Here is a 15,006-nt window from a genome sequence, read left to right as displayed (position 1 = left end):
TACAACGCTAGATGGCGTTAACCTCAATTATACATAGTGCTGCAGACATTTTGCACTATATGGCCCTGTTATTAATATTTTGAGTTACAATGTCGTTGAGTTTTCACTTCTGCTGGCACTCCCGGAGTGCAACCCGTAGTTTTTTTATTTTATTTATCGTTTGAGCCGAGCAATAAGGCATGTTGAATGTGCATTCGGCATCCTCCCGAACAGATGGAGGGTATTCCATCGACCGTTGAATGTTTCTTTCACTTTTGCAACAGACATCATAAATAGTTATTTGTTTTACAAGGGGGCAAAGTTGTTGTTTAACCGCTTGTGCTAATATTGATACCCGAGCAAGCGAAAGATTCCAATTTTTCGAACCACGAGCGTAGCGAGTGGTTCGAAAAATGGAATCTTGAGCGTTGCGAGGGTTTCAAAGTACGAGGGTTAAACAAAATTTGCCCCCGAGTGAAACACAAAATTTTTCACCACCAACCCGAAACAAATATTAAATGTAATATATCAAACAAAATCAAACCAAATCAAATCCAAATGTATGTTATTAAATATTTATCATCCAAAATCATCATTTAAAAGTCAATTCTACCAGCAAACATAAGAAAACAACTCAAAATTTGCATTTGATTACTATGCCTCACATGTGAATAAAATGCAACTTTGCTATCAGTTTTTGAAGTGCAAAGTAAGCCTTTCCGAGCTGGTGTGGTGAAAAGCATGTTGTGTTCTACATAATTTTGTGATAAATCGAGACGGCGTACAAGTTTCGGATAATGTAGGTACAAGTTGATGATTCTTTTATTGAACTAAATCAATCTATAACCGAGGGTAGGAGGGACAACCGCCACGAATATAAGGAATGAATTTTGTAATTATTTTAATAGCGAATTTGGAGCATTTAGTTGGCAATTAAATAAAATATGAGCCTCGATTTGTTTTTTCTTGGTTACTTAAGTCATTAAAATCGTGAAATATGTTTCCGCAGACCTCTTTCCACGCAGCTGTCTTTAGATTTTTATCTTTATATTCATTGATGGTTTTATCCCACAATACTGGGCGTTCCTAAATAAGGGATATTAATAAATCTACATCAATGTCCTGTGTCATTTTACTTTGCCTGGGTTTGCCTATTGAGCATAAAATGGCGCCGGTGGCATTGATATTACAATTAAAGTTGGAAGTTGGTATTAGTCCAGTCATTTTACAGACCGAATGTATAGCCACGTCAAACTATTTCTTACTTGTAAAATGATTATAAGCCCCGAAAGAACCGCCTAAATCACTACTAAATATCATCGATATTTGACTTTTTCCACTTTTCCCCCAACCTCTCCCCAAAACAAAAACCTTTTGTACTTACTGTACAAATTTTGTTAGTTTTACTATCGAAATAATATATAAAAACAAATCTTATTTATGCTTAAAATTTGATGTTTTGGTGATGTAGGCTATGCATTTAAGGTTTAAAAAAACATGCCTCAAAGTCCTTTTAAAATAACAAGCTTAGATTCATAATACAGTCAAACCTGACCAAAATATTTTTCTCGCTCATAGAGGTTTTTCTCTAATCCGAGTTTCTCACTCTCAGAGGTAAGGGATCGGAGATTTCTTGCTTAGGCAGGTTTGAAAAATAAGTCCCAGTGATATTTTACTAATTTGATACATAATATGTATGGAAACCAAATTTACTGTGAATTTAGTTTTCGTGATTTCCCGTTCTCGATAGCGATTGTAATTTTTATCGTTAACATTTACCTACCTATTTTTCATTTAGACATTCCTAGAATGTGTTCAACCATTATATTATTAGGCACTGAGCAAGTTTGATCGAAAATATCGGTTCACGAAGCACATATGTTCTCAAAAAGATCAAAAACAATGACCTAACACAAACCCATTTTTATAAACAATAAAAAAATGGTGAGATGCACCACGTGCATGTTAGTTCCACGAAAATTAGAAAGTATCAAAAATAACGGATAATAATTACACTCGGGATTCTCCCTTATAGAGGCCAAGGAAGAGACACTCTCTGATACAGAGGTTCGAATGGGACAAACGACTCTCTCTTAAAGAGTCTTGTGTCTTTCGCTAATAGAGGTAATCTAGGGCAAAAATGACGGGACCTTATAATTACTCTCGCTAATAGAGGTTTCTCATTTATCCAGTTCCACCTTATCCAGGTTTGACTGTAATAACTTACCTAGGCTCAAAATAATTTATGCAGAATATTTACTACATAATGTTTGATAATGGTACAATCCCCTAAAAAGTTTTTCACGGATAAAAAAGTAATTAATGAATGGTGATAATTGCTAAAATTACGATCAATAAGGTATAAAAATATGAGTTACGATCAACAAATAGAAGCATTATGATATTAAACAGCGTGAACGGCTGTCCCTCGGAAGCGCTGTTGCCTTTAATTAATTTAATTTCCTTGGAGACGTAGTTTGATTTGCGATTCAGGGGTTATTTGCCAACATCTTGGCAGTCGAGATTTTGGTTGTCTTATTTAACATGTTTACAACAAATCATTGAGGTTTATCATTTGGTCATAATTTAGTTAGTCTCTGATTTTTTTTTGTTAGCCTTGTTTAGTGTCCCACTGCTGGGCAAAGGCCTCCCCTCCTTTCCTCCACTCAACCCTGTTAGTCTCTGATATAACATAATATTATCTTTTAATTAACTTAAACAGAAAATAATAGGTACGAGTATTCTACTAGTTCAACACAAATCATTTAAATGCGTTAAGTACATTTTGTTCCAAGTTGGCATTTAAAAAAAGTGTAACTAGCCCTTATCTAAAATAAAACAAAAATATTTGGCAATGTATTTTAATATTTGATGTAACTTGTATGTATGTATATAGTTAGTGCGCGAAGTCGTATTACGGAGTATGACCAGATAAAGCCCACATGCACCGTCACTAACGGTGACGTCACCTTATCCTATTCACGCCTCGTTAGCTCGATCCTAGCGCAATAATTAATATTACTTTGTTATGTTCTATCTATTAGGTATTGTGTATGGAAAATGCGTCCATCTGTCTGTTATAGGCCTCTATCTCAAGAACCATAATACATTTTTACATGTGTATTTTTATTGCTGATACGACATAATATAAACATGAAATTAAAAATTTGATTTTTTCACACCTTCAAGGGACTGTAGGCCTGATACCTATATGGTTTTAATTTCAACATATTCCCGACATGAAGGATCTTGACAGACAGTCGGACGGACTGACGGACAACAAAATGATCCTATGTATAGGTTCCGTTTTTTTCTTTTGATGTACGGAACCCTAAAAAAGATATTTTTAACTACAATAATAATAACTACCTGATTCATACTTGACCGGTTTCTAACTATGTTCTATATTCAACGCCCTGTTGTGATTTAAATGGCTAAACAGCAATGAAACATAAAAAAACATAACTATGTATAAAATTGTGATAAAATAAAACTATAAAAATTAATAAAATCTGAACTGAGCTTGTCAAAGAAGTTTAGTAAACGAAGGATGCTTGCCGATGGTATCAGAACTATCAGAAAATATCTCTGGTCTAATTTTATACCGTACCCAGTAGCGAAGTGAATAAACGGGCGGGTTCCTCACTAGATAATGAATGATACGGAACGCTCTTTTCGCTAAACAATGGTAATAAATACAGTGACTGGACCGTTTAACTCCGTCAGCCCGAGTGCCTCCTCGCGGTCTACACTTACACGAGCCTTTATAGGTGTTAGTGCTGAGGCTTCGCACATACTGTTGTGTTACCTATCTGTTTAGGATTCAAATTGAACCAAATTTTTAAATTGATTTACTTATTAAATAAACAGGACAGTACGTCTACCATCAGTTTTGACATTGACATATACGCTCACGTCTACGTAACTTACTTTCTATGCATCTCGCTCGTACTCGCATATGCGAGCAATAGTGCAAGCGAGATGTACAGTAAGTAAATTACGTAGACGTGAGCGTTATGTCAATGTTAAAACTGATGGTAGAGGCTCAAGTGGTATCCATTATGACTTTCAAGTGAAATTTCACAATAACCTACTACATATAAAAATGGTTATCTCAAAATGCCTAGGGGATATTAGAGTGAGGTGAGCTCGGAATAATTTTCCACGTTAAAAGTCCTCCCCTCAATATATCTCAAAACTCTAAGGGCTCTAAAAACCATTTTAGGTAGGTAAAACAATAGTTCTTTTTCATTTCTGCAATAACTAAAACTACAAGTACACACAAAAGCGGCGATCGCGGCTGTGGTAACGTTCTACGACGCACGCAAAGTAAAAGTCAGTTCTAAACTTAAAATTATAATTTGTAGTTCATGATATTCCCGATATAAGTATTTTTTTTTCGACGTATTCATCAATACGAGTGGTATTTTAATCCTCAAGTACTAAATCCGAGAAGTAATAAAAGACTGATATATCTAAGTGTGTCTCCGTCTTTACAGCGTGAAAAGAGAACATTTTCCAAGTAACTCCGAACGCTTGATTCAGCCAATCAAATATACCCACCCTCCGTCGAGTCTCCCGCGCCTCTTCTCTTTATAAGGCGAACTGCCTGGGAGGAGCCCGCAGTTTGTCTTCACCAATGCAGCAGCGCATCTCGGATTCAATAAACAACCACCTACATTAAGCAATAATTTTTAATTTGTTCCATATAACATCGAAGTTTACAAATAATGAGTGGATCGGGAAAAGGGTTCCTCGGATTATGGTTGTACAGAAACGGTTCTGAGTGGGAGATGAAGAAGGATATGCCCCACCACCCTAAGCTAGGAGACATCGGCATGGCGTCGCAGCAGCCGGCGGCCGAGGGGGAGAGGATTTCGGTGATATTCTCATTAAAAAACCAAGTTGGCGGCTTAGTCCGTGTCTTGTCCGTATTTCAGGACATGGGTATAAACGTGCTCCATATTGAGTCCAGGAAATCTACTACTGAAGTAGCTGACGTGAGTAGTCTCGACTGGTACCTTGATTTTCGTACATATTATTGTAGTTTGAGTTCAAACATATATCCAAATTATTTTAGGCAGATATACTTGTGGATGTGGAGTGTGATCCTCGTAGGATGGAGCAATTGAAAAGAATGCTGAAGCGCGAGGTTCAAGAGTTCGAAGTCTTACAAGCTCAAACCGGGGAAGTGTTTCCACCACCGACGCCGCTTTCTGCTGCCGCTAGTTTTGGTACCTACTTTTTCAAACTTGACTAAATACTCTATTATACATATATAACCGTAACAAATGCGCAGTTTAAAGCCTCTGTAAAAAAAACATCCGAAACTTTTTACAACTTAGCACATTAGAGTATTTTTCATATTTGCCAAATACAGCTAACACTTGATTCCTATGAGTCCTATGACGTTATTTCTATTGGTATTTGTTAGATTTCGGTGAGATGCCTTGGTTTCCGAGGAAGATCTCTGACCTCGACCGCGCGCAGAACGTGTTGATGTACGGCTCCGAGTTGGATGCTGACCACCCCGGCTTCAAGGACCCCGTGTACCGCAAGCGGCGCGAGCAGTTCGCTGCCATCGCGAACAAATACAAGTAGTAAGTATTACTTTTCTACGCTTTGCGATGTTACAATATCAGTTCAGTATCACAGGTTAAATTCTGTGTATAATTTTTTAGGTATTTGTTTTAGTTTTGTAGGTAGTTTAAATTTTGGATTACCTCTTATCCTAATTTTGTTATTAATTATGTTTCTGGTTTTGGTAAAATAGGTAAGTACATTAAAATAAATTATTACCTGCAGCGATAAAAACTTTTTTTTTTTTGACGTAATGCTTTTTGGTGAGGGTCAATCGGTCCTCGCTAGGAGTACGGGCGGCCTATTGCCTTTAAGTTTGTATTATTTATTAAATGATTTTAAATTCTCTATGATGTATTTAGTATACCTTAAAAAAGAGTTGAGGGCTTCTTCTTTTTCCGTAAGTTTGTTTATATTCAGTGTGTCTATGTTGTACTTGGTGCATATGGTATCGTGGATCGTTCTTGCGTAAAGGAACCTTGGGCAAGTTTTAATAAGGTGATCAATTGTTTGTTGTGTGACGTCGTCACAGGGACACGCGTCATTGTCAATTTTGTGAAAACGTTTTAGATAGAATTTGGTATATCCGTGACCGGTTAGAATTTGTGTCAATTGAAATGTGATGGTTGTATGTTTGCGTAACAAGTATATATCGTCCAATGTGGGTAGCCAGTTTTTTACGTGTTTACCTGTTCTGCTCTCTATATATGTTTTATTATGGAGTGTGTGCAAATTTTTCTTCATTTGGGCTTTATGGTGCGAGAGTGGGAAATGAACATAATCCGGTTGCTTATGGAGTGCATAATATTATATATATTATGGTCACAGCCCGCTTCACTAAGTAGGTAGATGATTATTGTTATTAAAACATTAATAACCGGGTCTATCGCGAATTTATTTTATTACCTATTAAACATTCATATATATTAATTTTTGAATTTTATTTATTTATTTTATCACCCCAGATTTTTTAATAGGGAAGATAACCATCTTGAAGATGGTTTTAACTTTAACTTATGGGCCTTATGGCCAACTTGGGGACCAGTGATCCAGAAGTTTAAGCCAAGTGATCTATAGATCTTCGGATGAGTGTGTCGGATTATTGACAATAATTAACGTATTTGTACCCCAAACTTTTTCATAGACTTTACGTCGGGTAGTTACGCAAATCTCTGTTGACATTTTGCTGAGACATCAGTTATCCGCGATAACGACCGGTAAAACCCGCGTCATAACGTTCAAATTGACGAATATAAAGATAATAAAATAAATTCGCGACAGACCTGGTCATTAACTAATAATTATATTTTATTTAATATGTGTTCAAAACGCGAAAGTTTTAAATGGTCTAGATAATAATTATACATTAATAAAAAGAGTGAAAATGCATTAAAAATACTAAGCCATAATAGCTACACTCCAGAGCAATAAAAACCGTACTCCGTTTACAAGTGCAAAGTGAAGTGACCGACCGACATTATTGTAAAATTTACTTAATAAATAGCGTAATTTGTATCGTCGCAGTAGTAGTAATTTTGATTTTCCTAGGGACACAGATAACGTAGTCTTAGAATAACGTTTTTCGGAATCATATATCATTAGGTATAGGTACCTACATTCAATCGAATCGTTACTTAACCTTTATCGTTAACAAGTGAACATGTATTATCGTACACATATTTTTTTTATAGTGGCCAACCGATACCGAAAGTGCAATATACTGAAGTTGAAATAAAAACATGGTAAGTTTACTAAGTTTTTTAGAGAGTGAGTTACATACATAGATTTGTTTTTGTCAAAAAGAAACTTTTGTACATACACACTGTTATTGCCGATCGAATTACACGCCCTCAAAGCATTGGGCTCGACAAAACGAATAATAAATAATAGCCCAAACAAATTGCCTACAAGATTGGGGATGTTTTTGCATGTGCATTCATCTTGTTAAAGAAACTCGATAACTTCAGTTTACATACACAAACGGATACCTAATTAATAAATGCATAAAAATCTTAGGTATGTCAGGCATGCGTACATACATTATAATTTAGAGGAAGAGTATACTTACGTGCTGTATATTTTTGTTTTGATTAAAATGTAAAAGAATGAAGGAATATTGATTAATGTGAATATTTATACTCTGGCAAACCAATTTTGTCAGTAGCAGTAATATAAATTAACTATACCTACCTACTCATCCCTTTTTTGGGGTGATAATACTGGTGTAATAAAATGGCAGTATGCTTTTCTCTGCCAATGCTTAAGCGTAAAGAGACTCTTGGCAAACTACAGCTCTATCAATAGAGTAAGTTCACTCTCCCCCTCCCTTAACTGTGTGCGTGCAATGGATGTAATCAAGGCGATGATTACTGTGCCCAGGGGGATAATCTTCCGAGAGCTGCACAAGCTCTACCTGGTGCACGCTTGCGAGGAGTACCTGGAGAACTGGCCGCAACTCGTCAAGTATTGTGGCTACAGGGAAGACAACTTACCCCAGGTATGTAAGAAACAAATACGCTTTAAGACGAAACAGGAGCTGAGTTTTAAATATTTTAGGTAAATATACCCGTCTCGCTAACGGAAGCGGCACCTAAAAGTAGTGTGATAAGGACAAGGCGAAAAATCCTGCGTAAAAATCTCAAAAATCGAGGTTTCGTACTCCTCTGTTTCCTCCTCCAAAACTTAACCAATCGTAACCAAATTTGGAAATCTAAATGATTATGAAATTATCTGTGTCGGACCGTTTTGCTTTTTTGGCTAATTTATATCAGTTTTGAATGCCACGCCTCTCATTGCGGCATAGTCAATTAGTCCATTTTGGCCATTTTTGAAGGGCTCTATTGCCTTAAAAAACAAAAAAATCAAAAAAATCAAAACGGTCCGACACAGATATTGACAATATTAATCTGTGTTGAAAAAATCATTGCTCTAGCTTCAAAAACCACGGAGGAAAACGAGGAGAACGTTTGTATGGAGAAATGACCACTCCTGTTGGCTCTTAACGAGACCGATGCCTAACAGGGAGTGAAATCGCATAAACGAATAAACCATTCTATTATAATGTTAATACGTCAGCTAGCGCATTGTAGAAAGCACGGCTATAAGTACAGGACAAACAAGGAAATTGAAACATACGCGTTGAGCTTCCCCCATATTCAGAAAACTTAGCACACCCTTGTTAATTTTTGTATTTTTATAACAAATATAACAAACACTAATAAAAATGACGGATGGCGACAAACTGCTATGTATTAACGCTTTTTAGGATGGACTTATGTTTTGATGAAAATTTTGTCTTTGAATTTGTTCCTTGTAACTAAACTCAAATCATCTTTATTGCTCATATAATACAATTAACACAGACCCCGTAAGGGCACAGCAATGTATTCTTATACATAACTACTTATACTTAAAACTAGCGGCCCGCCCCTTCGCACGGGTTACACAAAACCTTAACAAATTACTTATTCACCTAAACCTTCTTCAAGAATCACTCTATTGACAGCATGAAAATCCGTTCAGTAGTTTTTGAGTTTATCGCGAACATACATACACACAACTAGACAGCCGCGGCGGGGGTCTTTGTTTTATAAGATGTAGTGATTATTAATCTTATTAACTAATTGGCCCGTGTATCATTTCCTTTAAAACAATGTGGACACCCTGTGCATACTGGTTGAAATATACTCGTATCAATTACCTATCGACGTTACTTTCAGTTGGAGGATGTCAGCGCGTTCCTGAAGAGGAAGACTGGCTTCCAGCTCCGCCCGGTGGCCGGATACCTCTCTCCACGTGACTTTCTCTCCGGCCTCGCATTTCGAGTCTTCCACTGCACCCAGTACATTCGCCATTCTTCAGATCCGTTTTACACTCCGGAGCCGTAAGTTTTATGCGCCTAAACGTCAATATTAAGGTATTCTTACGGTTATGAAGTTAGTTATGACGTTGACTGTCTGTCTTAAAATGAACGATCATCTCTCCAAACAAACCTAGGCTCCATTTTCCTCCCTGGATATTGACATCAAAGTACAAAATTGATTCATTTCTCTTTGAAACTATCAATAATTGGCCCCAATAGTACATTACTACAGAGGCCGGGACGAAAGGGGTTGCCGGCCGAAGACATATAGACGGCCGAGCGAAGCGAGGCCGGATATGTCTGAGCGCGGGCAACCCCATTTCCCGCCGAGGTATGTATAGTGCTTTTCTCAAACATACAATGAAATAAATAAAATAAAAAATCCACGAAACCCAAGTTTTATTTATAGAAAAAACTAAAAGTAAAGTACACCCAAAATATAACCAACACGTACCTATATCATTATCACGCGTATGTTTTACACGAGTCGTGTATTTTTACTACCCGTATATTTTCATTTTCATGTTGATATCATGTTTCACATACATCGTTGCTTTATGCACGGAGTAAATAAGTATAATTTCCACAGTGTTGACGAATTTGTAGTTACATTCATATTTTAAAATATGCCACAAAACTGTTTCTAATAAACTGTAAGCCATTTTTCTTAGTTTCTCAAATAATAAAATTGCCATAACCAACCATATACATACTTCGTCTTTGACTTGGCGGCAGAGGCAGCAAGTTATTAAAATCAATTCTGCTTACGCTGCCAATTCCAACGCCTACGATTACAATTAATATTAATTTCATTATTTCGTCGGAAGTCATATTAAAGTCAAAAAATTAACAACGCACCATAAATCCAATAAAACAGAATGAATATTTTTCAACTTTACCTCCATAACAATTTAAAAAATATAACTACGCGTGTTTGAGTAGACCTTTTTACCGCTAACGTTTAGATGAAATATTTTAAATGTTTTTATTTGTGTAGTTAAATTTATAATTTAAAATTATAGAATGTATTGTTTATTAAGTTAATGTTGATTTTATACAAATAAAACTGCAAATTATAGCAAACATTGTTTTTTGTTTTTTTTTTATAGGCGTAGTGGCAGAGTGTCATTACGAACCATAAAGCAAATACTGCCTCTAGTTTTTTTTAATGGATGAATGCCACGATGCTGTGTCACAAATATCTGTGAAATGAAAATTAAAAAAGAGGACTTTGCCGGCCTAGGCCTGCAAGATGTGTATGAAATTCCATTAACGACTTTTTGTCCTAGCCGCACCTGAAACGTCATACTTTGCAGCCTATTATAAGGAACATAACATCAATATTTCATTGCATGTTTGAGAAAAGTTATTTATGCGTGGATAGTCCTGGGCGTTCAATATCGACACGGAGAAAGTCTCAAATATCGCAGTACCTTATATCCTATACATTGACCGTGCCTGCAATTAAATGGATTGGAACGGCACAAACCGTGGCGAGATTTTATTTTCGGTCATCACACTCATGTGTATGAGCTACTTTTTTTTGTAAATAAATATACTTGCATGCTATTTCAGTGACTGCTGCCACGAGCTGCTAGGGCACATGCCGTTGCTCGCCAACTCATCCTTCGCACAGTTCTCTCAAGAGCTGGGACTAGCTTCCCTGGGTGCATCTGACGAGGACATTGACAAGTTGGCAACGGTAACAAACATTCATTTTTGGGAAGGTGCTATTCAGGATCGATCCATATATCTTCTTCTTTATTTACCATGCCCTAACGGACGTCATATTCATATATAGCATGGGTCATATCCTAGAAGCTAAATCGGAACCACTTTTCTGATATTCGGTAGGGCTCAAATTTGGTATATTTATATAAGACTGGTGACAATACAATATTAGAATGACCTCGAACTAATTAAAACGTAGTTGCAGTACTTCAGAAAGCAACCTCAAAATGTCGACATTTTTTATAAATTCTAAAATTACTTGGTCGGTAGTTAAAACACGTTTAATGCATGTTCAAATCCCTTGGCTTCCAATGCTTCCATTCTGGATGTATGGGAATCTTCTTTTAGACCACTCAAACTTCACTTAGTTAACACCACGTTCTGATTGGTTGGCAGTTAAAATACACATGTTTATTTCAGCTTTATTTCTTCACCGTGGAGTTCGGTCTCTGCCGTTCCCCGGATGGGTCGTTCCGCGTTTACGGCGCCGGCCTGCTCTCCTCTGTGGCCGAACTAAAGCACGCTCTAGCCACGAGCGCCAAACTCAAGCGCTTCGACCCCGACGTCACCGTCAATGAAACCTGCATCATCACTTCCTACCAGAATGCTTATTACTATACAGACTCGTTCGAAGAGGCCAAAGAAAAGATGCGGTCAGTATTGTAAAACTAGTCCTTCAAGCGCTGTACGGAATCCTGTAGCAAACCACGTTTCCACTACGGTCACAGATTAATAAATAGTTACTACGTAACAGATACTTCATTCCCAAACAAAAGCGAAAATACCTACGCTATAATAGCCTACAAAACCTTAATAATAATACCTGCTGCTCAGGACAAGAAGAAATGTACCATAAGTACGCGCACAAAGAGTCGAGACTGTGTTGCCCGCCGTGCGAGTCACGTGCTAACGCGTCATCGTAAGAATGCGCTAGGGTTGTAGGTTTATACCTATGATGATTATTGTAATAAAACGAATGTTGCGGATCAACCATATTTTTTATTAGTCAATCAAATATGTTTTAGTTTTATATAATGATTTATATTTTTTTCCCTTCTCGGAATTCTCTGTTATTAAATTTTATAGTTGTAAATATCCTAAATTGCGTAAATAATTTTAATAAATACTCAGGAGCAAAGCCACGGAAAATCAACGGTTTTTAAAGTTGTAATACGGTGCTACCAGGCCGATTAATTATTACGTCGTCAAAATTATTTAAAAATACTTTTTCTAACCCTTCAATATAATTCTTAAACGTTTCAGGTGGGACCTTTAGCCCGCCATAAAAAGATGAATCTTTATTATAGGCTTTTTCCTTTGTTTTTTGACTTTTACACCCATTTACTGCACAATAATTACGTGGTTTCGGCATTTCGAAGCGTAAGCGCGGGAAACGTCCGGTGTGAGCGTTCAGGCGGGCGTTCGGCGGCCCTCTGTCGGTTGTATCGTCGACGATACGCCGAGCGGTAGGCATATAGCGCGTGGCCTTGAGCGTGTGACGGAGGCCTGCTACGGTGTTAATTTCTAAACAGTGTGACTTCTTTGTTTTGATTTATTGAAGTTTGTGGGAAACGATATATTGTTGCCATGGAGGACCATGTAGGACAGTCCCTCCCACGTTGCACGGAATAATGTTTACCGATGATATTAAAATTGCTTACTTTGCCTTTGGTTTGTTAGGTTTAAAACTGGTCTTCTCTGTCGTTGTATAATTATGTGCAAGCAAACGTTTATTGCAGTGCATTTGCTGAAAGTATCCAGCGTCCGTTCGGCGTGCGATACAACCCGTACACGCAGAGTGTGGAGGTGCTAAGCAACGCCCAAAAGATAACGGCGCTCGTGCGGGAGTTGCGAGGCGACATCTGCATCGTATCCTCCGCCATCAAGAAGATCTCCGCGCAGGACTCCACGCTCGACGTCGAGACTATCGCCAACATGTTGCACACCGGCTTACAGGTATAACTACGCAATAAAATTATTGTGTCTTGTACAGTCGACGCCAAAAATATGTTACACTTTGCACCTTACTTACTCCTTTTGAATTTGAGGCGAAACATGTAAACATATCTTTGACGTCGACTGTACATGTGTTAGCCCCGAGCAACTAGAATATTCATACAGTAGCTCATTATGTAAGCAGCTCCAAAATGTTTACGTTATTTGATGTTTCACGAGGCGGGTTGTATTTATGCGCCCAAACAATACATATCTATGTAGGTAATTCAAATGCTAATAGCATTGTAATGCATCATGCGCAGCGAATTAACAATTCTCTGGATGTTATGCCATGCACATTTTGATATGGCCCTATTTCAGAACAGTAATAGAAGCATTTAGAAAAATACATAAAGGTCGTAAAATCGGGTCATTTTCAAAAGTTGCTTCAGATTCCATAACATCAAGTACCAACATAAGTATAGGTATCTGTTGATTTTGCCATGCCGCCCCTCTAAATTACGAGTATTTTTCGGTAGTTCTAAATTGCTCGGTATCACAACAACATAATCTTTTTTAATCTCTTGCTTCTGGAAATACTTATTAAATTTCTTGATTTCCTCACCGAAAGGACTTCTTGCCATTACATTCATATTTAGGTAGGTACTTCGTTTAAGTATTTTTTTAGCAAGCGAGTAATTCCTGCAATTTCAAAGTTGAAAGTTAAATTGTTTGGCATCCAGGTAGGAATTTTGTGACTTTATTAAGATTAAAAAAAAGAAAATTCATGTTTTTTTAAGAAGAAGAGGGAAAAATAATGGTGATATGATAATATGTTTTTTTTCATCATACATATGAATGCTGTTTCGTACATCGGACTGTTGTCTGGACAACTGTGGTGGGTAGGTACTCGGAAAACTGGGCGTTTTAGGAGGCATTTAATTTTTTGTATTTATCACTAGTCTGTGTCATCGAGACCTGCGGTGCGGAAGGACAGGGGTCAACAATAGACAAACCTCGCCCATTTAGATTTTCTCCTTTTTTGAATTATTTGGTCAGATCACGACAATAATGGATACCTGAGGATCTGAAAGGCCGTTTAATATGAATCCATATCAGTTTAATAATATAATTTCTTTCATATAATCCATAGACAAAATTGGAACAAACGATCGCCATCTTGAATTTTTTTTTTCAATCGCGTCGAAAATTAAATAGTCTATGAATCTTCTCTATAAAATATAGTTTTTGGCGAAACGCGATTTCTCTGTTCGGGGCGAACTACTAGTCATTGTAAGTACACTAAAATATGTACATATTTGGTTGACTCAGATCACATCTCCGAGGTTCCCTTTATTGGTTGTTTGTTGCAGGTGAGCGAGCGGAGCCCGCAGAGCACTTCCGGCGGGAGCTCGCCAAACTCTGACCGCGGCGCGTCGCCGAGGCCGGAGAATTAGATTGTACACTTCACTCGTTTTCAGCATAATCTTTGCAAACAAGATATATACAGTGGTATTATTAAAAGAAATTAATAGCTTAAATCTAAAATAGGCCCTTGAGGCATTGTACCAAGGATGCTGGCGGCATTTCCTCGCTGTATCGCAATGCTGATACGTTGTGCGAGGTAGCCGCAATGTATTGAATTGCGAAAATGTTATTAAAATATTCGTTAGTCATCTGGTCATAGATTCATAATTGCATTTATCTAAATATCTATTTTAATTTTTACCGTAATCTAGCCGTTTCTGGGAAACCTCATTAGCATTTGAAACAATAGATGATAGGTACAATACTAGGTATAGCAGTTTGCAATGCAATAGGTACCTATCATAATAATATTGGTTATATACTCTTCTAACGAGAACAGGTTTTATATTGACAAAGTATCGGGTAGTCGTCCAAAAATATTGTTGAAAAAT

General features: G+C 37.2%; 1 protein-coding gene across 1 annotated transcript; it reads left to right on the top strand.

Annotated features, from left to right (window-relative positions):
- The first annotated feature begins 4,390 nt into the window (after window positions 1-4,390).
- Window positions 4,391-14,571, top strand: LOC134804441 (tryptophan 5-hydroxylase 1). Its single transcript, XM_063777481.1, has 10 exons — window positions 4,391-4,979; window positions 5,060-5,213; window positions 5,414-5,579; window positions 7,251-7,301; window positions 7,939-8,056; window positions 9,279-9,442; window positions 10,997-11,123; window positions 11,573-11,805; window positions 12,892-13,108; window positions 14,461-14,571. Exons 1-10 carry the CDS (start codon window positions 4,710-4,712, stop codon window positions 14,542-14,544), a joined length of 1,584 nt encoding a protein of 527 aa, XP_063633551.1. The 5' UTR covers window positions 4,391-4,709; the 3' UTR covers window positions 14,545-14,571.
- The last annotated feature ends 435 nt before the right edge of the window (window positions 14,572-15,006 follow it).

Source organism: Cydia splendana, chromosome Z (genome assembly GCF_910591565.1).
Source record: "Cydia splendana chromosome Z, ilCydSple1.2, whole genome shotgun sequence".
Lineage (NCBI taxonomy): Eukaryota > Metazoa > Arthropoda > Insecta > Lepidoptera > Tortricidae > Cydia > Cydia splendana.
Note: the sequence above shows the minus strand (reverse complement) of the source record. Positions and strands in the feature narration are given on the sequence as shown.